Source organism: Dreissena polymorpha, chromosome 12, assembly GCF_020536995.1.
Source record: "Dreissena polymorpha isolate Duluth1 chromosome 12, UMN_Dpol_1.0, whole genome shotgun sequence".
NCBI lineage: Eukaryota > Metazoa > Mollusca > Bivalvia > Myida > Dreissenidae > Dreissena > Dreissena polymorpha.
The window spans coordinates 66919248-66939693 of record NC_068366.1 but is presented as its reverse complement, the minus strand read 5'-3'; the positions used below and the strand labels follow the sequence as shown (position 1 = coordinate 66939693).

At 34.0% G+C, this 20446-nt stretch overlaps 1 protein-coding gene across 1 annotated transcript; it reads right to left on the bottom strand.

Moving 5' to 3' along the window:
• Positions 1-1234: 1234 nt before the first annotated feature.
• Positions 1235-16297, bottom strand: LOC127852688 (heat shock 70 kDa protein 12A-like). The gene is made up of 4 exons (XM_052386637.1): positions 15929-16297; positions 15344-15562; positions 2439-2598; positions 1235-2325 (listed from the first exon to the last, which is right to left on the bottom strand). Exons 1-4 carry the CDS (start codon positions 16295-16297, stop codon positions 1235-1237), a joined length of 1839 nt encoding a protein of 612 aa, XP_052242597.1.
• Positions 16298-20446: the final 4149 nt, after the last annotated feature.

Genomic DNA, 20446 nt, shown 5'->3' with positions numbered 1-20446 from the left:
TATGAAGTCCCACACTGATCCGACATTTTTCTAACCGATTAAACGCGCGGTTGCACTTTACTGAAAAAAAATAGTTATTTGTTTACAAAGAAAAAGTCATATGGTATAGGCACCGTGTAACTTTGAGTCATTCAGTATTGTTCGATATAAGCACATTAAATAAATACTCCAACTAGAATATAAATATATATATAAATATATATATATATATATATATATATATATATATATATATATATATATATATATATATATATATATATATATATATATATATATATATATATATATATATGGGATGTAAAATACTGCTCAAAAGAAATCTTTATGTGGATATGGTGTCCGTAAAGTGACCGAGAGGTCACGGGTTTGATTCCCAGTATGGGAGCGTTCTTTATTTATCTAAAAAATACAGAAAGTACTGGTTCTATCCAGAAAACGGACTCGAGAGCGTTTGAATAAGCTTTAAGATTTCGATGCTATCGAGCTTAAAAAAAAATAGGTTAAACTTTATCTTGAAGTCTATCCTTTATGTCGTGTTTGAAATGCCGAAAATCATTTTATTATGAAACGAAGTTATTTAGCGCAATTATTTATAGAATTAATAAATATCTATGACATTTGGCATTAGCTTGCAAGTAACGCTTTTTACCAATATTTTGTTATGTTGAATGCATTTGATGTTAACCAATTAAATCGAACTGCTTTAGATAATATTAAATCTTGATGTGTACTAGTTTTAAAGATAAATTATATTTTAAGAAACTATTATGTATTTACAGACTTATTGTAAACAAAAAATATATTATCTGTCGTTTAAAATAATGTCTACATGAGATAATGTGACTTTAAGCACTTAGAACGAATTTCTTGAAAATTATAATTTTTATGTAAAGTTAATTAATACTGGAAATAATCAAAATATCGTTTTATGCTTATAATTGACGAAACTTTTCTGAGTCCGTAAGTATATTCGGAAATTGTATCAATCACATAACATATCGCATACCGTTTATCCATTGCAATGCTTATATATAAAAAAAAACATATAATACGGTTCGTTCTTACACATTAAAATGCTAACGCAAGCTTTGCGATGCAAATTCAATATTAATTATCGGCAACTGAATCGTGGAAATAATTGTGCGTTGATTTATAGCCAATAGATTGTGTTTTTGTTTAATAATGTAATCATCATAGCAAATTGCGAAGTTAGTGAAATAGTTCGTACATATTACAGGCAATCCAAACGCGCCTCAACCACTTTGTTTGACTGAATGTCCTTTGCAAAAGCTCTTAGCTCGCTTTCTCCAACAATAAGGCCTTGTGCTATGATGGCCATCGGGGGCCATCCTCCAGGTGGGGGCATCATGACAATTCTGCCAATGCACTCGGTGCCTTGTTCCGTGGCTGTGTATTTGGGGTCTTTGTTTTCGGACCTGTACACCTCTGACATAACTGGAAGGACGGAAGACAACAGCATGGAAAAAAAGTTGTCGCAGTTAACCTCCTTGCATACTAATGATAACCGAATAGTTCCATTTTTAACAGATTCCCCTTTCGAAATCAACCTGTCAAAGACTTTCATACACAACACATCGTCATTTTGCACCACTTTCAAATTTTCTGGATCTTTCTTCTCTTCAAATTTTCTCGCCACGGAAAATCCATACGAAAATCGAGCGATTCTTTCAGTTATAGCCTTTGGATTCTGTGCAAATATTACAGCACCTTTAAGTACTGCCAGTGCAGGGTCAGGCGGAACAATAACGCGCGTGCCTTTGATCTTATGTTGTATTGTATGTTGAATATAATCGACTTCGGCAAGACCTCCGACAAGGAGAACTGTGTTTATTACTTCCAAATCATTGCCATGTCGCAGTTTTTGTATAAATGTAATGATCCCATCTAGTGCTGAATCAAAAAATCCTTTCATTACATCTGGATGAATTGAAAGTTTATTTTTCGAATTAAATTCGATTTTATCTCCAAATTTCGAATGTGCACGTCTGTGGATTGTTGAAATATCTGTGCCAGCTGTTTCAGCAATTAAATCACCTATATATGACATGTTAAATCTTATCCAATCGGTGCTGCCATACATAAAGTTCCTTTTCTTCGCTTCAAAATCCTTTCGAAGTTCAAGAATTGACGCGGTATCCGCAATATACTTTGACATTATCTCAGTCCCGTACACATTTGTCAGGAACTGCATGAACGCCTCATCAACTTGCATTCCACCATAAGCATCCCCATCCGATCTTGAAATCTCCTTCAAATTGTTATCTTCTAAAATTTCATGGACAGCAATGTCAGCTGTTCCCCCTGAAGAAAATAAAACGCAGTTACAAAAGAATGTGAGCCTTAAATAAAACCATAGATTTGTCCAGTTTAACTTTCTTATATTATTACATTAGTTAGAAAGATAGTGTATGTACCTCCAAGGTCAGCCACAATGTACTTCTGACCAACGGGCAATGTCTCCAGTTGTACACTTCCATCTACCTTTACTACTCTGCATGTATTCTGGCCTCGGCAATATAACGATGCTGCTTCTGGTTCCAGTATCAAATGCAGATTTGTGTTCTCAATACCAGCCTGATAACATAAAGGGAAGCGACTTTAAATGTTTCTTAGATGAGTAATCATTTATTGTAAATTTCACAAAATATTAATGAAAGGTTCGCATGCACAATTGACTTACGAATAGTAAACTTTAAATTCTGCCACTTGGAAATATTTTGATGGTATATCTCTCAACAAAAAAGTTCTTAAAAAATCGAAGATGATAAAGCTAATATTTCAAAAGATTGTTTCAGACAAAACATGATTAAACACATAATAAACATGCTAAAATATTAACAAAAATAATGAAACACATTTTAAATAACTTTTCCAAATAACTTTTTTAAAAGCTTAATTTTAATGTTAAGATGGTTATTTGAAACATTTTTCGTTTTAATCTACATTGTATTATAATCTACTATTTTAATTTAAGTGTCAATTCTTTAGCAGTACAGTATTAAAAGGCGGATTTCTTAACAAATGGGCTAATATTATTTTATATTGAATGATACAATACGTGTAATGTGTTTGTTTTGTACATGCTTATTGTTTGCATTTGATTCATTTGAACATAGATAACATCACGTAATCGTATTTTCAGTGAAATAAATCTCGTAATATACAATACCTTGTTTATCTCGTTTAATGTTTGCGGCTTTCTGCTTTAGGGTTGAGTTAGAAAGTATTGTATAAGAATGCCATCTAACAGGACCTTTTCACAGAATTTTGCAGGTATTGAAGTTTTTTATTTAATGCTTTTTATTTGTAAATATATAATATATATAGATACATAAATACACGTAAATACTAATATGTAAATAAATAAATAAAGAGATATATAGATAGATAGATAGATAGATAGATAATAGATAGATAGATAGATAGATAGATAGATGTAGATAGATCTAGAGAGAGAGAGGAGAAACGAGAGAGAGAACAGAGAGAGGCGAGCTAGGAGCGAGCGAGAGAGGGATCTCGCTCGCCTCGCGGAGAGACGAGCAGGGAGAGGAGAGAGGATCCCCAAATAAATGACGAACACAATTTGACAATCCATATGATCGAAAGGGCTTAATAAGAATGCGTGAAATATACACTGTGTCCTGAATCACGCGGGTTAACTTATGTGGCATCATCTCAGCATGTTTCATGTGTATATATATACTTTTCGGAATTATTATACATGCGATACATTAGCTTGCTTTCAAACTGTGTTAGTAACATGTAAAAAGTCGTTCTGTGTGATTGTTAGAATTTATTTCTTAAATCATCTGTTAAATTTCAAAATGATTATATGTTTAACCTTTAAAATAACATTGGCAATGTTTTGCGTTACATTAAACAATTGCGAATGGTCAAGCTACGTTTTTATAAATACTATACATGATGTCATTCAGTTACAAACAAAAAATTATCCAATACAAACGCGAAAAAAGTTAAAAAAGCAATGTTACGTACTTCTTTGAATATATTTTAGATAACGACGCAGACTATTTATCAAGCATTATTATTCGTCAATGGAACAGTCTAAATTTATAAAGTTTAAAATGACAGCAATCAATGTATAATTCTATAAACGCTATATTTTTTTAAAGTTTTAAATCAGATAACGCAATATATAAGGGTTTAGCTTTATTTATTTGGATTTTCTAATTATTAATTATTGCAATAATTTGTCACGTAATCGTTCATAGTTCATGGACGACCCATAGTTACTATCAATGTTCATTACTCTTAAATTACCGGTATGTAGCCTATCATTCGATATCTCGTCATGCGCGAATTGCCAAGATGACGAGTTTTGCATTAACTCCCATTTTCTCGTGCCGCGCATGGGACAAGTTTACTCTATCTATTTATGTTAATTTCTCTGCATTACGTAGGATAAAATATTCAACAACACCATGTATCAGTTTCTAGTCCAATTTAATGTCTAACATACTTAATATTTTCGGTTATACAAATACAGTCTGATAGCTACATGATCGTATCTTTCTCGATCCGTACGTCTCTCCAAGCCTAAACGCTAACTCTCTTGTTTCCCTCTAACACCTGACCCGTGAAACTCAGTTATGAATTCCATTGGTCAGTGTTCTATGCGTGGTTGTTTCTTATTGGATACATTACTTAAGATACTGAATCAATGAAGCCCTGGGAACGGGATAAACAAACCACTAAAATATTTACAAGCTTTATCCAACCTTTTGATGAGAGAGTTAACTGAATAAACACTATTGCCTGACCAATACAAACATACCTAGCCTTGTGTCAACTATACTATTCTTTAATCTCTCCCTCATCGATAGATAAGCTTATTTGAACATATGTGCACTTTGTGACTGTCATGTTTACTGGCCATTTTGATAAAATTTTCAATATTTTTTATATGAGGTAAATCCATATATTCCACCCATAATTTCTAACCATAATGTGACACAACTTATCCCCTCAATTTGATTTTTATGTATTTTAGGATACAGAAAAATCTTTAAGAATTTAAGTATGGAAGTAAACGAAAATATACTAACACATACGATGAAAAAATCAAACACGCGAACATGAAAACATCAGTGACTAAAACATATATATGATGAAAATCTGCAAATTATTTATGAACTTTTTAACGAATGTTTCTGCTAAAATAATAAAACGTCGGAATATTTAAATAGTCAATGTCAATCACAATGACGTGGAATGCGTCACTGATTTGGGAAATCCGATACGAATAGTGTCCATTTTTGACATCTTTGCTGGAGGCGATGTGGCGTCTAGGTGAAGAGATGAGACGTCCGGTATGTGACATCTGGTTGTAGATGGTAACATGCAGTCGATTGAAGACGTCGGCTTCCGAATGAAGACGATGATGGTCGGTCGGAGAAGCTGTTGGTCCTCGGCTGTTGCACGATTTAGAATACTTCAAACGTTTATTATATATAGTTCTGGAGAATGTCTGCATTCATGACTGTAGTATTATAATTAGTGTTTATGTACATGTAATAAAGGTAACACACATATATATATAAGTTCATAGACGATAAAATGTTCACCTAATATATGTACAAAGTACGCGCGATTTTTCATCATCAAGTCCATTCATATCATCGTATCTTTAAAAATCATTTTCGACGACGCGTGAAATGTCCATTAACAGCCCACTCGTTGTATGGTACTGATGCTGGTTCACAATTTGGATCAATGTCGACAATGTTGATCCTAATTGAAGTCGTCTGTTACGTCAACTGATTCTCGACGGATACATCGTCGTCGAAGATATCGGCATGTCGATGACATATTATTCTTCTTTGTCGGGGTTTTAAGATCTGATCACGATCTCAAATGCGTTATGAACGCATGTTGCTGCAGGCAAACCACGCCAACGATGTCAGGAGCGCTGCTTTTCTCCTTAACTTGTATCGCATTGGCAAATCTTATAGGGTCAATTACATGAAATGATAAACGGGCCTTTTATTTACATATTAATGGAATTTGCTATATAAGCACTCAGATTACTATTCACACCTATGATAAGATATACCCAAATAAAACTAATGTGCTAAAGGAACGCTATTCTCATGACACAAATTCATTATGTTTAATTTAAACTATACGCGTTTGTCTATTCAATGAAATGCATTGTGCTTTATTATGTTCTATTAACTTAGAGAACAAAAATTTACAAACAAAATCCCTTGTCTTAATGTAGTTATTCTTATAAAGAAAGGAAAAAACTATATATACGATCAGTATCAAAAATTTAATGTATTATAGCAATATAGTTGTATCTTTTGCATTATACTAATAAAAGGACTGTGTTGCTTGGAAGGATATTTACAAACTGTGTTAAAATGTTATCTACGCCTAAAAAGGTGTTTACTTGAGAGCTGTAGGGCATAAGCTAGCGTTAATTTACGTCGTTGTCAAGTGCGTTATCAGTAGCTGGTCTGATACGCGTATATTTGTATAATGTCTTATGTGCAAACATACGAAAGCGTCGGTCAATAAGATTAGGTCGATATACGATACAGGTATTGTGCGTCGTTTGGAACGATACCGAACACTCTTATAATCAATTATGCAGATCCCGAAATACATTCAATCCGAACTTGTATCGTTATTTACCTTGAGAAATTGGAATCACACTTATATAATCAATTATTTAAATTTCATTAGTTTGAAGTAACGTTGACCTACGAGCCTAATTGTTTATATAGAGCTAAGACCATACGAACAGAAGTTCCCGATAATTGAATTACATTGGGGAAATGAAACCATATTTGTACAATAAATTATTCAAACTTCATTATTCGGTGTGACATAAAACTTTATATAGCCTGTACAAATAAGATTTTCTGTTGACCGCTTTCATATTTACCGTTACAACGATAAATGATGTAATAACAATCTTATATGTCAATAGGTTGACCTGTTCCGTTAATCAAATGTCTGTCAGTTATATAAACCTTCAATTTCCTAATCTTTACATATGGTATTAAACTTTTCAATTTATTTACCCCACCCTGGGTGTAAATGTATTCGTGTTCATACTTGAAATAAATCTTAAATCGGATCTTAGTCTATGTAAATATCTCCCAAAAGTTTTATTACGCTTCAGAGCTGGTTGCTATTGCGCACGGATAAGTGGTATTTCACCCGTATACTAAAGTATGACATTTTCATTTCATTCTAAACCCGTAAATCCATGCTAATGACGATACATTATCAAAATCGGACGATACCGTCCTCTATAATCCTGTTTTTACATATATACTACATATACATTCAAAACATATTTCTCTATATACAAAATTTTGGGGGTCTTTAAGTCTCGACATCTATCTCGCTTTATTTTGTAGTCCATTCTTTTACATGTGTTCAGCCATTGTCTGAAGGCACGTGAAAATTGCTTTCTTCATTGCGTTATTTGAACGTGAAGTCCTTTTTGTCAATTTTCGTTTTTTGTGTTTTAACGCTACCGCGTCAATGTGCATCTGATCGTCTGAAGAATCATTTTCAAACCTACGTACAGGTGAGTTTTGTGAATTACCGTTATTGTAATGCATCGTATCTGATTCACTGGAGCTTGACTGTATATCCGCGAATTGTTTGTTTCTCAAATGTTTTTGCAATTCAGCGAGCGGTATGTTTTCCTCGTCATCCGTGTTATCTCTAATCTGTCGGGTCTGTTGCGTAATTACAGGTAACCCATGTACTGACGTATTTGAATCGCTATCAGAAGATAATGTGTCGTCCGCAAAGGCTAAATTTACTTTTCTAATCGGGCGCGCTAGTGGTTTATCCATCATTGGCCATTCATCGATATTTGCGTGCCTTATTTGATCAGCGTGAACTTTAATAGTTGAGTTGTCTAACTGATTCTTTATTACGTATGTTAACGGCGACTTTTGTTCGATTATACGATAATATGGCCTCCATTTACTGTCTAATTTATTTGTACGTTGAAAGTTTTTGTAGTAAACGGGGTCATTGATTTCGAATTTAATATCTTTCGTATTTTTATTCGCATAATCAGCTTGTCTACGTTTCGATTTTTGAATTTGGGCACATACCTTTTTAAATGATTTGTGTTGTTCTTCTAATATTATTTTATGATAATCTTCACCGTGATATTTACGTCTAGGCTTTAACAAGTTGTCTATTGGAAGAATAGGGTCTCTATTAAAAAGTAAGAAGAACGGTGTGTGCTTCGAAGTCTCGGATGTACAAAATCTCATTGCCGCTAAAGACATGTTTAAATGTACGTCCCATTGTTGTACATTTTCTTGAACCCGTTTTGATAGTATATTATTCATAGTCCCATGTGAACGCTCGTTCATGCCATTAGACGCGGGATGATATATTGTCGTCTTTACGTGGTCAATGTTCATTGATTTTAATGTTTCCGTGAAAGCTGTGCTTGTGAATTCTTTTCCGTTATCAGTTATAATTCTTATAGGACAACTATGACGGCAATAAATCTCGTTCATTAACAGGTGTATTACGCTATCAGACGACTTATCAGGCGAAGCGAAAGCTTCTATGTATCCTGAGAATTGATCTACGAAACATATTATATATCTATTTCCGGAAAGCGTTTTCGGATATGGACCGCATATATCTATGGAAACAACTGAAAACGGAAAGGGAGGTATTGAGGTATCCGACGATATGGGAGCTTTAATTGCTTTTAAATTTCTACTTTGACATATAATGCACTTAGATACATAATCATTCAATTCTTTGAACATTTTAGGCCAGTAATATTTCTCTTTTAGTGTCTGGAAAAGCCTTTGAGACCCAGGATGTCCGTTTTCATCATGGTATTGCTTGACAACTGAATCAGTCAGGTGTTTAGGTACAAACAGCCTGAGGGTAGGTTCCTCATCTACGTTTGATATGTAGTACAGTATGTCATCAACCGTTAAATATCTATCATCTTCACTCTTGTTCTGTTTCCCTAATCTTAATCTAGCTTTAATCTCAGATATATGAGGGTCTTTTTCTTGTTCTATTTGCATATTAAGCCCTGATATATTATTGTTCGACGCTGTGTCGTCGACTAGAATTGGTTGCGGGGTAATAATATTATCAATTATTTGCCTGTGATCGATATGCGTAGAGTCAATTACATTAATTTCGCGCGTCTGGTTTTGTCCATTTATTTCCGAACTAATCGTCAAATGTTTATCGTTAATATCTAATTCTAGTTATGTTTGATCGCATTGATTATTCTTTATTTTGGTTTTTGGAGGTCGGCTTAGGAAGTCAGCAATAATATTCTTTTTTCCCGGTATATATTCAATTTTGCAGTTGTAACCCGCTATACTTAAGGCCCATAATTGTATTTTCTTGTTTTGCATCGGACTTTCCAATAAATACTTAAGCGGCTTGTGATCACTCTTTATAACAAATTCAGCATTGTGTAAATAATGGTGCAATTTACTTAGACTGTAAAATATGCTGTAACATTCTTTTTCAATGGTACTATATTTGCATTGTGTGGGGCTTAATCTGTGCGATATGAAAAATATCGGCTTTTCGCCCACATAATCCCCGGTCTCGTTACTGTCGCATTTTTGAGTCAAACAGGCTCCGACGCATTTATCAGATGCATCCGTATACAGAATATAACCTTTTTTTGGATCAGGGTATGAAAGATAAGGGATTTGCGTAAATGAGTCTTTTAATTGTAGGAAACTATCTTCGCATTGTTTTGACCATTTAAATGGGACATTCTTTCTCGTGAGATTAATGAGAGGCTCGACTACTTCTGAATACGACGGACAGAATCTCCTATAAAATCCTGCAGCACCTAAGATGGATCGTACATCGCGCACGCACTTTGGCCTAGGGAATTGTCGGATCGCTTCCACTTTTAACGGATCCGGCCTTATACCATTTTGATCTATGATGAAGCCTAGGTATCTAGTCTCTCTTTGTAAGAATTGACATTTTGATAGTTTTAGCTTTAGGTTATGTTTACTGAGACTCTGTAGTACTGTATCTACGTGTGATAAATGAGATTGCAAGTCAGGTGAAAATATTAAAATATCGTCTAGATACGCCACAGCGAAGCTCTCACAACCTTTGAGTACTTTATTAGCCAATTCTTGAAATATAGCACCGGCGGAGGAGGCACCGAAGGGCATAACATTAAATTGAAATAGACCCCTGAATCCCGAAGCGAAAGCCGTTTTTTCTCTGTCCTCTTCCTTTATAGGTATTTGCCAATATCCCGATATCAAATCTAAACTGGTGAAATATTTACTTTTACCTAATAACGCCAATATATCATCTATTAATGGTAATGGATAGGCAATTGGTTTTGTAATTTTGTTTAATTGTCTAAAATCAACACAAAACCTTTTCTCGTCTTTATTATCTTTGTTTGAGTCATGGTTATTTTTCTTTTTATCTACTAAAACAATAGGGAAGCTCCACGGACTTCTTGACGGACTTATTATGTTTGCGTCTAACATTTCGTCGATGGCTTTATCTATGAATACCTTATTGTTTAATGGTGTTCGATACGGCCTTAATTTAATGGGTGGATGATCCCCTGTGTCTATGGTAAATTCTATTGCTGAAGTTTGTGTTAATTCTAAATTATTTCTTGCGAAGAGAGTTCTGTGTTTTAAGAGTATCGGTAGAATATTTTCTTTTTGATTTTCATCTACACGTAAATCTGATAAGATTTCATCTTTAGATAAACCTGATTTCGGCTGATTATTTTTAATAACTTCTTGTACTGAGCATATTTCATTATCATTTACCGATTTTATTCGCCCTATGGCACAGTGTCGTCTAAGCCTTATTGTTTTGTGCGTATTGTTTATAATTAAAATGGGAAATTGTCTATCACGCGTTGTCTTGACGACTGAATTAACAATTGTTAAACCGGGTTCATTATCAAAGAAAGAATTGCTTATTCCATTGAATTCATAATTCGTATTTGAACGTATGCAGTTTCTTTTAGCTTGAGCAAAGAGTCTATATGCAGTTTGTGGTTTTAACACAGTATGTCTAGTTAATCTCGCTATCGTTGAAAGATGTACATCTTCTTCTAGAGGTACATAACAGTTATCAATCCTCAAACATCCTAAATCAAAGTATAAACGGACACCATTATTTTGTAAAAAGTCTCTTCCTAAAATAACATTTCTATTAACGTTACTTACTACAAAAAACATGTGCTCTTTATATATGCTCCCTATTTTGAATCTCAATTTTACACTTCCGTGGACATGTAATGAATTTCCATTTACCGACTTTAGATTTACTTTTTGAAATATCAGTGCGGGTTTTTGTTTTAACATATCATAAGTACGTTTACTCACGATGCTGACTTGAGCGCCCGAGTCTATCAAGCTCCTAAATTGATAACCACCTGTTGAAATAACACAAGAATTTGGACTACCACACAAAGCGATATTATATGTCTCGACTTTTTCATTCTTACCATAGACCCCTTTTTGGTAAGAATTTCCTAGTTTTTTCGATTAATGTACGTTTTTCTTTGAGTACATTCTCTACTAAAGTGTCTTAATTTACCACAATTCCAACAATCAATTTTATCTTTCCAATTTTTGTCATATTCGTTCTTGCGCCTGTTACCGTTTTGATCTATCGTATGACAGTTCCGCCCTACCGTATATGCACTTATCTCGCGTTGCCTACGGCGACAGATTTCAATAGAATGACCGTGTTTGTGCAAACAATAGATGACCTAATATAATCGATACCTGTCTGAATATTATCGGTCGTAATGTTATCAAGTCCATTTATTTGTGATCGTAACTCAAACCTAGCTCTGACACTTTGCTCGTGTATAGCGCTTTTTAAAGCATTTGATAACGTTGCATGATTTTCGCGCATTAATTTAAGTCTCAAATAATCGTTTGATAATCCGTCGATAAAAATTTCTACTAACTGTTTTTCTTTATAGTCTAAATTTCCTTCAATATTTTCGTATGCGTCAGTCGCAAGAGATAAAAGTCGCTCAGCGTATATTTGAACATTTTCGTCGGTCTTTTGTTTAGTCGTCTTTAATAATGAGAAAGCGTATTGTGGGTCTTGAATTTCTGCAAATCTTAATTTAAGCTGTTCCTTTAAATCTGTCCAAGTCCCTGTCGGATCATCAGTCAAAAAACGATGTATGTAATCACTAACAAGCCCTTTACTAGATTGGTAAGCAACAAATTTTAATTTATTCTCATCTAAATTGGTAAGTGTTCCATATTTTTCTACATTTTTAATCCAATTTTTAAATTCTTTTGAATTTCCATCAAATGATTGTACAACCTGTGAAATAGTCTGAGTGCTTATGGCCGTTTTAACATCTTTAATTTGTTCATTTAAATTTTGAAATAATTCAGGGATTATTTGATTTGCCATTTTGATACAAGCGTTAGGAAATAAAACAGTCACTCACCGGAAGTTGCAGAATGTGTGCGGTCTGATGTCGTTGTTCCCGGCTCACGGTTGTTGTTACTGGTTACAGAAGTTGCCGAAACGGAGTTTCTTCGCGTTGTTTTCCATGGCTTCGTAATTGTAAGTGGTAGTATTTCTTTGTTCGAATCCTTGGTTCACGAGCACCATTTAACGTCCTGTGTCCCGTAATCGTTCATAGTTCATGGACGACCCATAGTTACTATCAATGTTCATTACTCTTAAATTACCGGTATGTAGCCTATCATTCGATATCTCGTCATGCGCGAATTGCCAAGATGACGAGTTTTGCATTAACTCCCATTTTCTCGTGCCGCGCATGGGACAAGTCTACTCTATCTATTTATGTTAATTTCTCTGCATTACGTAGGATAAAATATTCAACAACACCATGTATCAGTTTCTAGTCCAATTTAATGTCTAACATACTTAATATTTTCGGTTATACAAATACAGTCTGATAGCTACATGATCGTATCTTTCTCGATCCGTACGTCTCTCCAAGCCTAAACGCTAACTCTCTTGTTTCCCTCTAACACCTGACCCGTGAAACTCAGTTATGAATTCCATTGGTCAGTGTTCTATGCGTGGTTGTTTCTTATTGGATACATTACTTAAGATACTGAATCAATGAAGCCCTGGAAACGGGATAAACAAACCACTAAAATATTTACAAGCTTTATCCAACCTTTTGATGAGAGATTTAACTGAATAAACACTATTGCCTGACCAATACAAACATACCTGGCCTTGTGTCAACTATACTATTCTTTAATCTCTCCCTCATCGATAGATAAGCTTATTTGAACATATGTGCACTTTGTGACTGTCATGTTTACTGGCCATTTTGATAAAATTTTCAATATTTTTTATATGAGGTAAATCCATATATTCCACCCATAATTTCTAACCATAATGTGACAAATTAACCTCTTAGAGATCACATAATAATAACAAATTAAATAAGAATTATGTTCTTGGAAACCCTGTATTGCGAACAACACGATGCTCGCTTGAAAGATAATGGGCGTTCATTGTGCATCATAGACACGTGTTTGGCGCCGCGTTACAGAGTAGCAATGCATTTTTCATACCAACCACAGACTTTACGACCCTTCTCTCCGTTTATATTATCAATTATGCAGAAAATGGATTTTATGCGAGATAAAATTATCATGCCCTGTAGATTAAAAAATATACTAGTTGTCAGACCTTCTAAAGTGGATAATTGCAAAAAAAGAACATACTGCTGACTCGCTGTGCCTGAATATGTAACAACTGGCATAATTTTAATATTTCAAGATTGCCAAAACGTTAAATTACTTTTTATGAAATGGAAAACCTATCATTGCAATTTTAACCAAGACAGCTGCTTTGTTTTGAAACAGTGTGGCTACAACGCACAATATGTACATGTCAAAGATATCATTCCAATTAAATCGAGTTTCAGTGTTATCTTGTAATAAAGGAAATCCATGTTTGATTATAACTGTGAGACCCAACTAAATCAGGAAGTTTTTTGGCGAATACAACTTTTTAAAGCAAGTTTAAGACGTGTACTCCACACAATATTGTTCTTTAAACATCTACATATTAATTTTAAATATTAATCAAGTTTTTTAATGTAATCATTTGCAAATTTGTGTAATTAAAAGCATTTGCAAAAGTGAAACAAATATTCGATCACATTTAACATGATAATAACTGGCACCGTGTAAAAATATGAACAGAGTTAATTCGAGATATATAACGAATATTAACACTAACTAAACGCAAACCACTGTCTAACTGGTATGTGGGCGGCTTTAAACATTTAAATAACAGTAGTAAAGAATTCACAACGGCAGAAATACCTGTTTAGGCATTGACATGCGGTTTAGCATGTGAGGAGATTGTCACCCCATAGACAGGGTTAAAACGTGCACAGACAGTATCAAATACAATACACAAAATCTATCTCATCTGCGTTCCTAAAGATTCGTAAAAATTAAGGAAAGCAGAATATTGCAATAGAATTGCCCTTCTGCTAATTTTCTGTCTATCTGTGTGTATTGCTAACAATACTGTGCTATACTTTCATTTTATAAAAACAAGTATCTATTCAGCGGATTATATTCATTCTGTCATATATTGGTTGCGGAAAGTTGCAAATAATTGCCCAAAAAGTGTTATGATAGTCAAATGTTAAACGTAGTTAATAGTAATTTATGAAGACCCATCGATTCCTCTTAAACCAAATTAACAATATTGAATTCAAATGAAACACGAAGGTCTTATATTCATCACCTGATTACGTGTTGTTTACAATCAATAACATATATAACGAAACAAAATATAAACACGAGTATATAAGTGTCACACTATTACACTTATTTTATAACGAACGATACGATAATAGTCGTTAAGAATAACGTTAAACACGAGACGCCTAGAGTCAACGGGCTTTCTATCAATATTTGACATTGAGTTCTGCCATTTAATTCAAGGGAACCCAATATGACTCTTGACCCATATTTAAGGCATGCATACGCTGACTTACTTTCTAAAATAGATTTACAAACTATACATTAATGTCAATTATTTTCAAATTTGTTTTAGCCTCAGATGACACAGTTTCACTTTATGCAAAAATGTATAAAGGCATAAAATTAAAAAATACATTCAGAAGCCGATATTTCCTTATGGGTCTTTATCGCTCACAATATCCACTATGCAGCCGCCACATATCTCGAGTATCATTGCGTTCAACTTTGAAACGGAAACCTAAAAGAAAGCGTATGAAGAGCGATGTTCAAAATTGCATTTTAAAAGATTATGTAGAAAATGAATGCAATACCTTATTGGCAGCTTCTCTCATGAACTGCTTCGCGGCGTCTGACCAGATAGCAGGTACGGTGATTACCCAGAAAACGTCATCTGAAGAAATTCCTGTTATTCGCTTGCCAAGTGTATCATATACACGTTCTGTTAGATATTTGATCACTTCTTCAAATATGTGTATTGCCTCAACTTCGTTCCCCGCCTTATCTTTCAGCATTGTTTCTCGTTCGAGCTTCTATAATAAACCAATTTTGCTATAATTGAAAATGTTCATGCATCTTATATGCGCCCGAATAAATATATGATCATTTAAATTATCAATAAAATAGAAATATGACATGGTTTCTCAGATTCTGATGTTTTACAGATATAATTTTATTTTGACCAATTAATAACTAATGATTAGGAAAACAAAAACCATTGTACAAATGCTTTTTCAGTTTTATTTCGAAAGTCTGTTAGCCGCTGTAATGTTTTACATAATCCATGTCTAAATTGTATTACTATTATGAGCTTCCTCTGATGTGTAAACAATAGATGCATGTTTAAAAATATTAACAATTTCATAAACAATTAATATATAACTCGTTGTTAAACGTACCTTTGTTTTGTACAATGCCATTTTAAACTTTTCAAAGAAGTAATAATCGTTTGACTTTCCGTCTTCGCAAATGTTCTCGTATTTTTCCAAGGCTTCGTAACCAAATGCAACACATTTCTTTTCTTTGTCCAGCAATACGGTTGTAGGTGCCTTAACCGACTGTACAGATTTGCTACCAAACATACTCATCTGAATAAGATTCAGTGCATCATGTTTAGGAACAAATGCATATCCCGTATACGTTGTACCAAAATCAATGGCAGCCACAATCGAATGTTCTCTTTTACGTGATTCGTCTTTTGTTAATGCAGATTTTATTTTTTCTGTCTCATCATTTAAGAAATCACGATATTTGGCCTCGGACGCCATTGCAATTTAATATAAATCATGTAACGACTAGCAAAGTTGGGCACAATCTGTGAAACGTTTTAGTAGATACTAGATATATTTCAGAGACATCGTCATGCGTCATTGTTATCGTAACACTTATCAGTAAACTGATTAAAATTGCACTCACAATGATTGTGCTGTGAGGATACATTGGAACGTATCCACGTGCATATCTTCAAACTGTTCATATGTCATTCTTCAGATACTGTAAGCAGTAAAGCTAATTTTTGTCAAACGGATATAACACATGGACGACCTTTCTATACCTTTTGCTTTCGACACTTCGCTCACCTGATAGTCTAATTATTGTAATTAAGCAATCATATATTTTTCCTACTAATAATTTAAAAACATAATCTCTTAAGTCGTTTAAAAAATAACGAAACTTACGGTGTATGTGAGAAGTATTCGATTCACGCGTCACGTTTAGGCATTATTTGTTTTAATTTTTTTTCTTCATATCAGTGTTTTTTTTCAGGTTTAGGGGAAAGGTGGCGGGGCCCTTCAGTGGGACAATTTCGAGTCGTTATGCTTGAAAAGGTGACATTTTACCTTGTTGTATAACTGTTTGTTTTAAAGGGTTGAATCACATTTAATAGCTTATACAGTGTTTTATAAAGTTATAGAAGCATCTTTCCAGTCTATTAGCTATTCTCTTAGAGGATACATTTTAAGAGAAGACAAAACGGTCATGTAAAACATCATATTCTTCATAGCCAAAGACTTCAATGTAGATGGAAGAAGTCATGTACTAGTAATACGTTGGGCAAAGATGATAAATATGACTAAGCAAATCAAATGTAAAGGCATACCGACTTGCAAAACACAAGTAAATCTGCTTAATTTCAGTTCGTAAACCAGGTCAGATTTTCAGGTAAATCTAATGAAAAATCAACAATAAACGGGGTCGCGAAAACCGATGACAAATAGCAAATCGCCGAATTTCGGCTTCAGTTTTCTCATACTAGAGGTCATATTATTGTTTGAAATGATTTTAAATTGTTTTGTTACGTGTTTCCTTACACGTTTCTCATACTTTGGATTGAATTGATGGAATAAAACTTTTTTTTTCTACAGATATTAAAGACATCATGAGAGGATTTTCTTCAGAAAAAGGGGAAATTTATACATGTTTTAAGGATGGAAATGGGGCCGAATTTCGGCCCCAAAATGGCTCACAAAAAACACTGCATATGTACTTTTATTATCATTGGTGATGACGCGCTTGTGGTATGCGATTAATTCTGTGACAATTGTGTGGTTTCGTTTGGTTAGCCCAAAAAGAGGTTTAAACCCTCAATGAGTTGCATTGACCGTTCCACAGCGTAAGTCGAAGATTTGACCGTTTAACACGTATTATTGTGTTCTGTTATTAAAGAAGAGGATAAGTACCACAATTTATGTCCTTAAAGAATTTCTGGAGTTTAATCGTTTGCTATATTTATAATATACATTATTTACTGCACATAATATATATATTAAACTGTTGTTTGTGGTTGTGTTCCTTCAATATGAAAATTTTCGAATTCTATGTGTGATCATCGGAAAAGCAAGGTGATTATCCCGTTTGGCCATGCAGGGCAAAATGTTGATAATTGATAATCGGCCCCGCAGCTTAAGCACGTGACGTTAGGGCCAACGAGTGACGTAATAACAAAAATGTGGCGTCCACATTCAGTCTCAGCCAACGGTGATCAAATCAATTAACCACAACTCAACGAAAGAATCGAACATAATGTCAACGACACGTATCACACAGTTTGGATACTACAAAAGACGATTGAAACTGAAACTCTTCTGTACATAAGATATATGCCTCTCTTTGAGCTTAAACAGGAATCATCGAACAGCTAAGTTTATAGTTAAAGAACACTTATCTCGACAACTTAAATTCGAAGTTTATTTTAATAAAATAACAATGATTTGCTATTCCGTCCTATTCCATCCGTCATTTTATATTAATTCAAAATCACGCTTTTTTAAACGATTGTATCGAATGCTGCCTAGATCTACTTGCACCAAAAAAAAGATTTACGAAATCGAATGACTTGTCGGACCGATGCCACAAAATTAATTCCTAATAATGCATGACAAAAACACAATCCGAAATGTGTTTTGGATTCGTTCGATGCTAGAAAATATTTAACTGTTAAATATTAATCCTCCACGACGGAATTGCTGTCCCTAAAATCCAGAAAGTCTAGCTAAAACTGGGTTTCGTCACAGAAATTACGTCACATGAGATACGTCATAAATTGAGTGATCAATTGAATGAAAATTAAAGTACGGAAAGCTGGATTTGTAATAAATAGTACAGTTAACGGGGATTAAGTATTAAAGAAGTCCAAGGTCAAGTTCGAAAATGGCGGCAATAAGTGGAATTTTTATCTCTTCTTTATTTTTAACTATTTAAACTAAACTAATTATTTAAACTTAATTAAGCTTTTTTTAATTATACTTTAAACAACTAACCATCTTCTTTGGAAAGAACAGACTCGTGGATGCATATAAGTATTCTCCAGACGACGAAACTCTGATATCCAGCAATTTTGATCCATTTAATGACGCTACAACGTTCGAATTACTTTCGTACCTATCGCCCCCACCGATCAACTTAGAACAAAACAATTTCGTACCCGAACGAAGATGGATAGGAAACCTTCAAAAACATTATGTAACAGTCAATTTTAAATTCATCTTTATTCAGCTTCTGATGCAGAGTGGGGATGTTCACCCACACCCAGGCACAGCAATTGTTTCAGATTCGACTGAACATGGTGCTCGTAAGAAAGGGAGACAACCCAAACACCCATGTTGTGTATGTGGAAGGGGAGTTACCTCTCGTTCAAAATAGCTATGGAAGTGTATTTTAAATTGAATGATATAGCATTTCAATTTTATTGTACCAAGTGTACTTTTGAGAAATTGCCATTTAATAGCTGTGATTCTACGTGTGAAATGAAAAATTATATTCCAAATGATGTCAACTCAGAAACTTTTAGAGACTCATGTCATTCTTTTAATTGCTTTGAACGTAAAGAACTTAATTTTATTCATTTTTATGTAAGATCTTCATGGCCAAAAATATCAGAAATAAAACATTTTATCACCAAGTATAAATTTGCTGTGATAGCTCTCTCAGAGACCTGGCTGGATGATACCGTGACTTACCAGGAAGTGAGGCTGGATGGTTACAGCGTGATCAGGAAAGACCGAGACCGACTAGGACGGGGAGTGTGCTTGCGCATCAACGAAGACCTGTTTTTTTCGGAAAGAATAGATCTGGAAAATGGCAATATTGAGGCTGTCTGGGCTGACATTATTTTACCCACGACCAAGCCAATTTTAGTTGGGTCATGTTATAGACCCCCTAAACAAAATTACTTTGTTAATCAATTTGAATCTATTTTAACCAATTTTAGATCTGACACTGAATGGTATATTCTCGGTGATTTTAATATTTGTTTTTTAAATAAGAAGTCTGTCTTATATAAGTATTTTTTGCAAATACTTAGTATTTTTAACTTGTCACAGCTTATTAATGAGCCAACCAGAATTTCAGCTAACTCCTCTAGTCTGTTTGATCATGTACTATGTAGCCACCCTGACAAGATTGTTCAGTCTGGTACCCTGCCTGTTGGGCTTAGTGACCACTTTCCTGTATTTTGTACTCGGAAGACAGAAAAGTGTTTTTAATAAACATTGAAACATTGTTAAACATTGTTATTAGATAAATGAAAAACTATAATTGTGAAACTTTTATACATAATCTTAACTTTTGTGATTGGTCCAGTATGTTTACTGCCACTTCTATAGAAGATTCTTGGTTGTGTTTTAAAGACTTGTTCTTAGGTGTGTTAAATACTGTTGCTCCAATAAAACAGATAAGACTTAAACAAAGAGTGAACCTTGGCTGGATTCAAACATTTTAGAAAGAATTAGTATTTGAGATTCTTATTTGTACAAGTATAAAAAATTTAAACAGAAAGAAATGTATAGTAAATATTGTTTTTATAGAAAGTTGGTACAAAGACAGGTGAAATCTGCAAAGTCTGATTACTAGTATATCTCTACCAGTTAGAGAACAATAAGCATAACCGTAAAAGGTAATGGTCTCATTTGAATGAC

What these genes read in the sequence shown, in the direction of transcription:
- LOC127852688 (XM_052386637.1), bottom strand. Translation starts at nt 16,297, where the DNA reads ATGGCGTCCGAGGCCAAATATCGTGATTTCTTAAATGATGAGACAGAA. An exon ending in TGGCATTGTACAAAACAAAG is followed by an intron (nt 15,563 to 15,928) that starts GTACGTTTAACA and finishes GGTTTATTATAG; the next exon opens with AAGCTCGAACGAGAAACAAT. An exon ending in TGAGAGAAGCTGCCAATAAG is followed by an intron (nt 2,599 to 15,343) that starts GTATTGCATTCA and finishes TTATGTTATCAG; the next exon opens with GCTGGTATTGAGAACACAAA.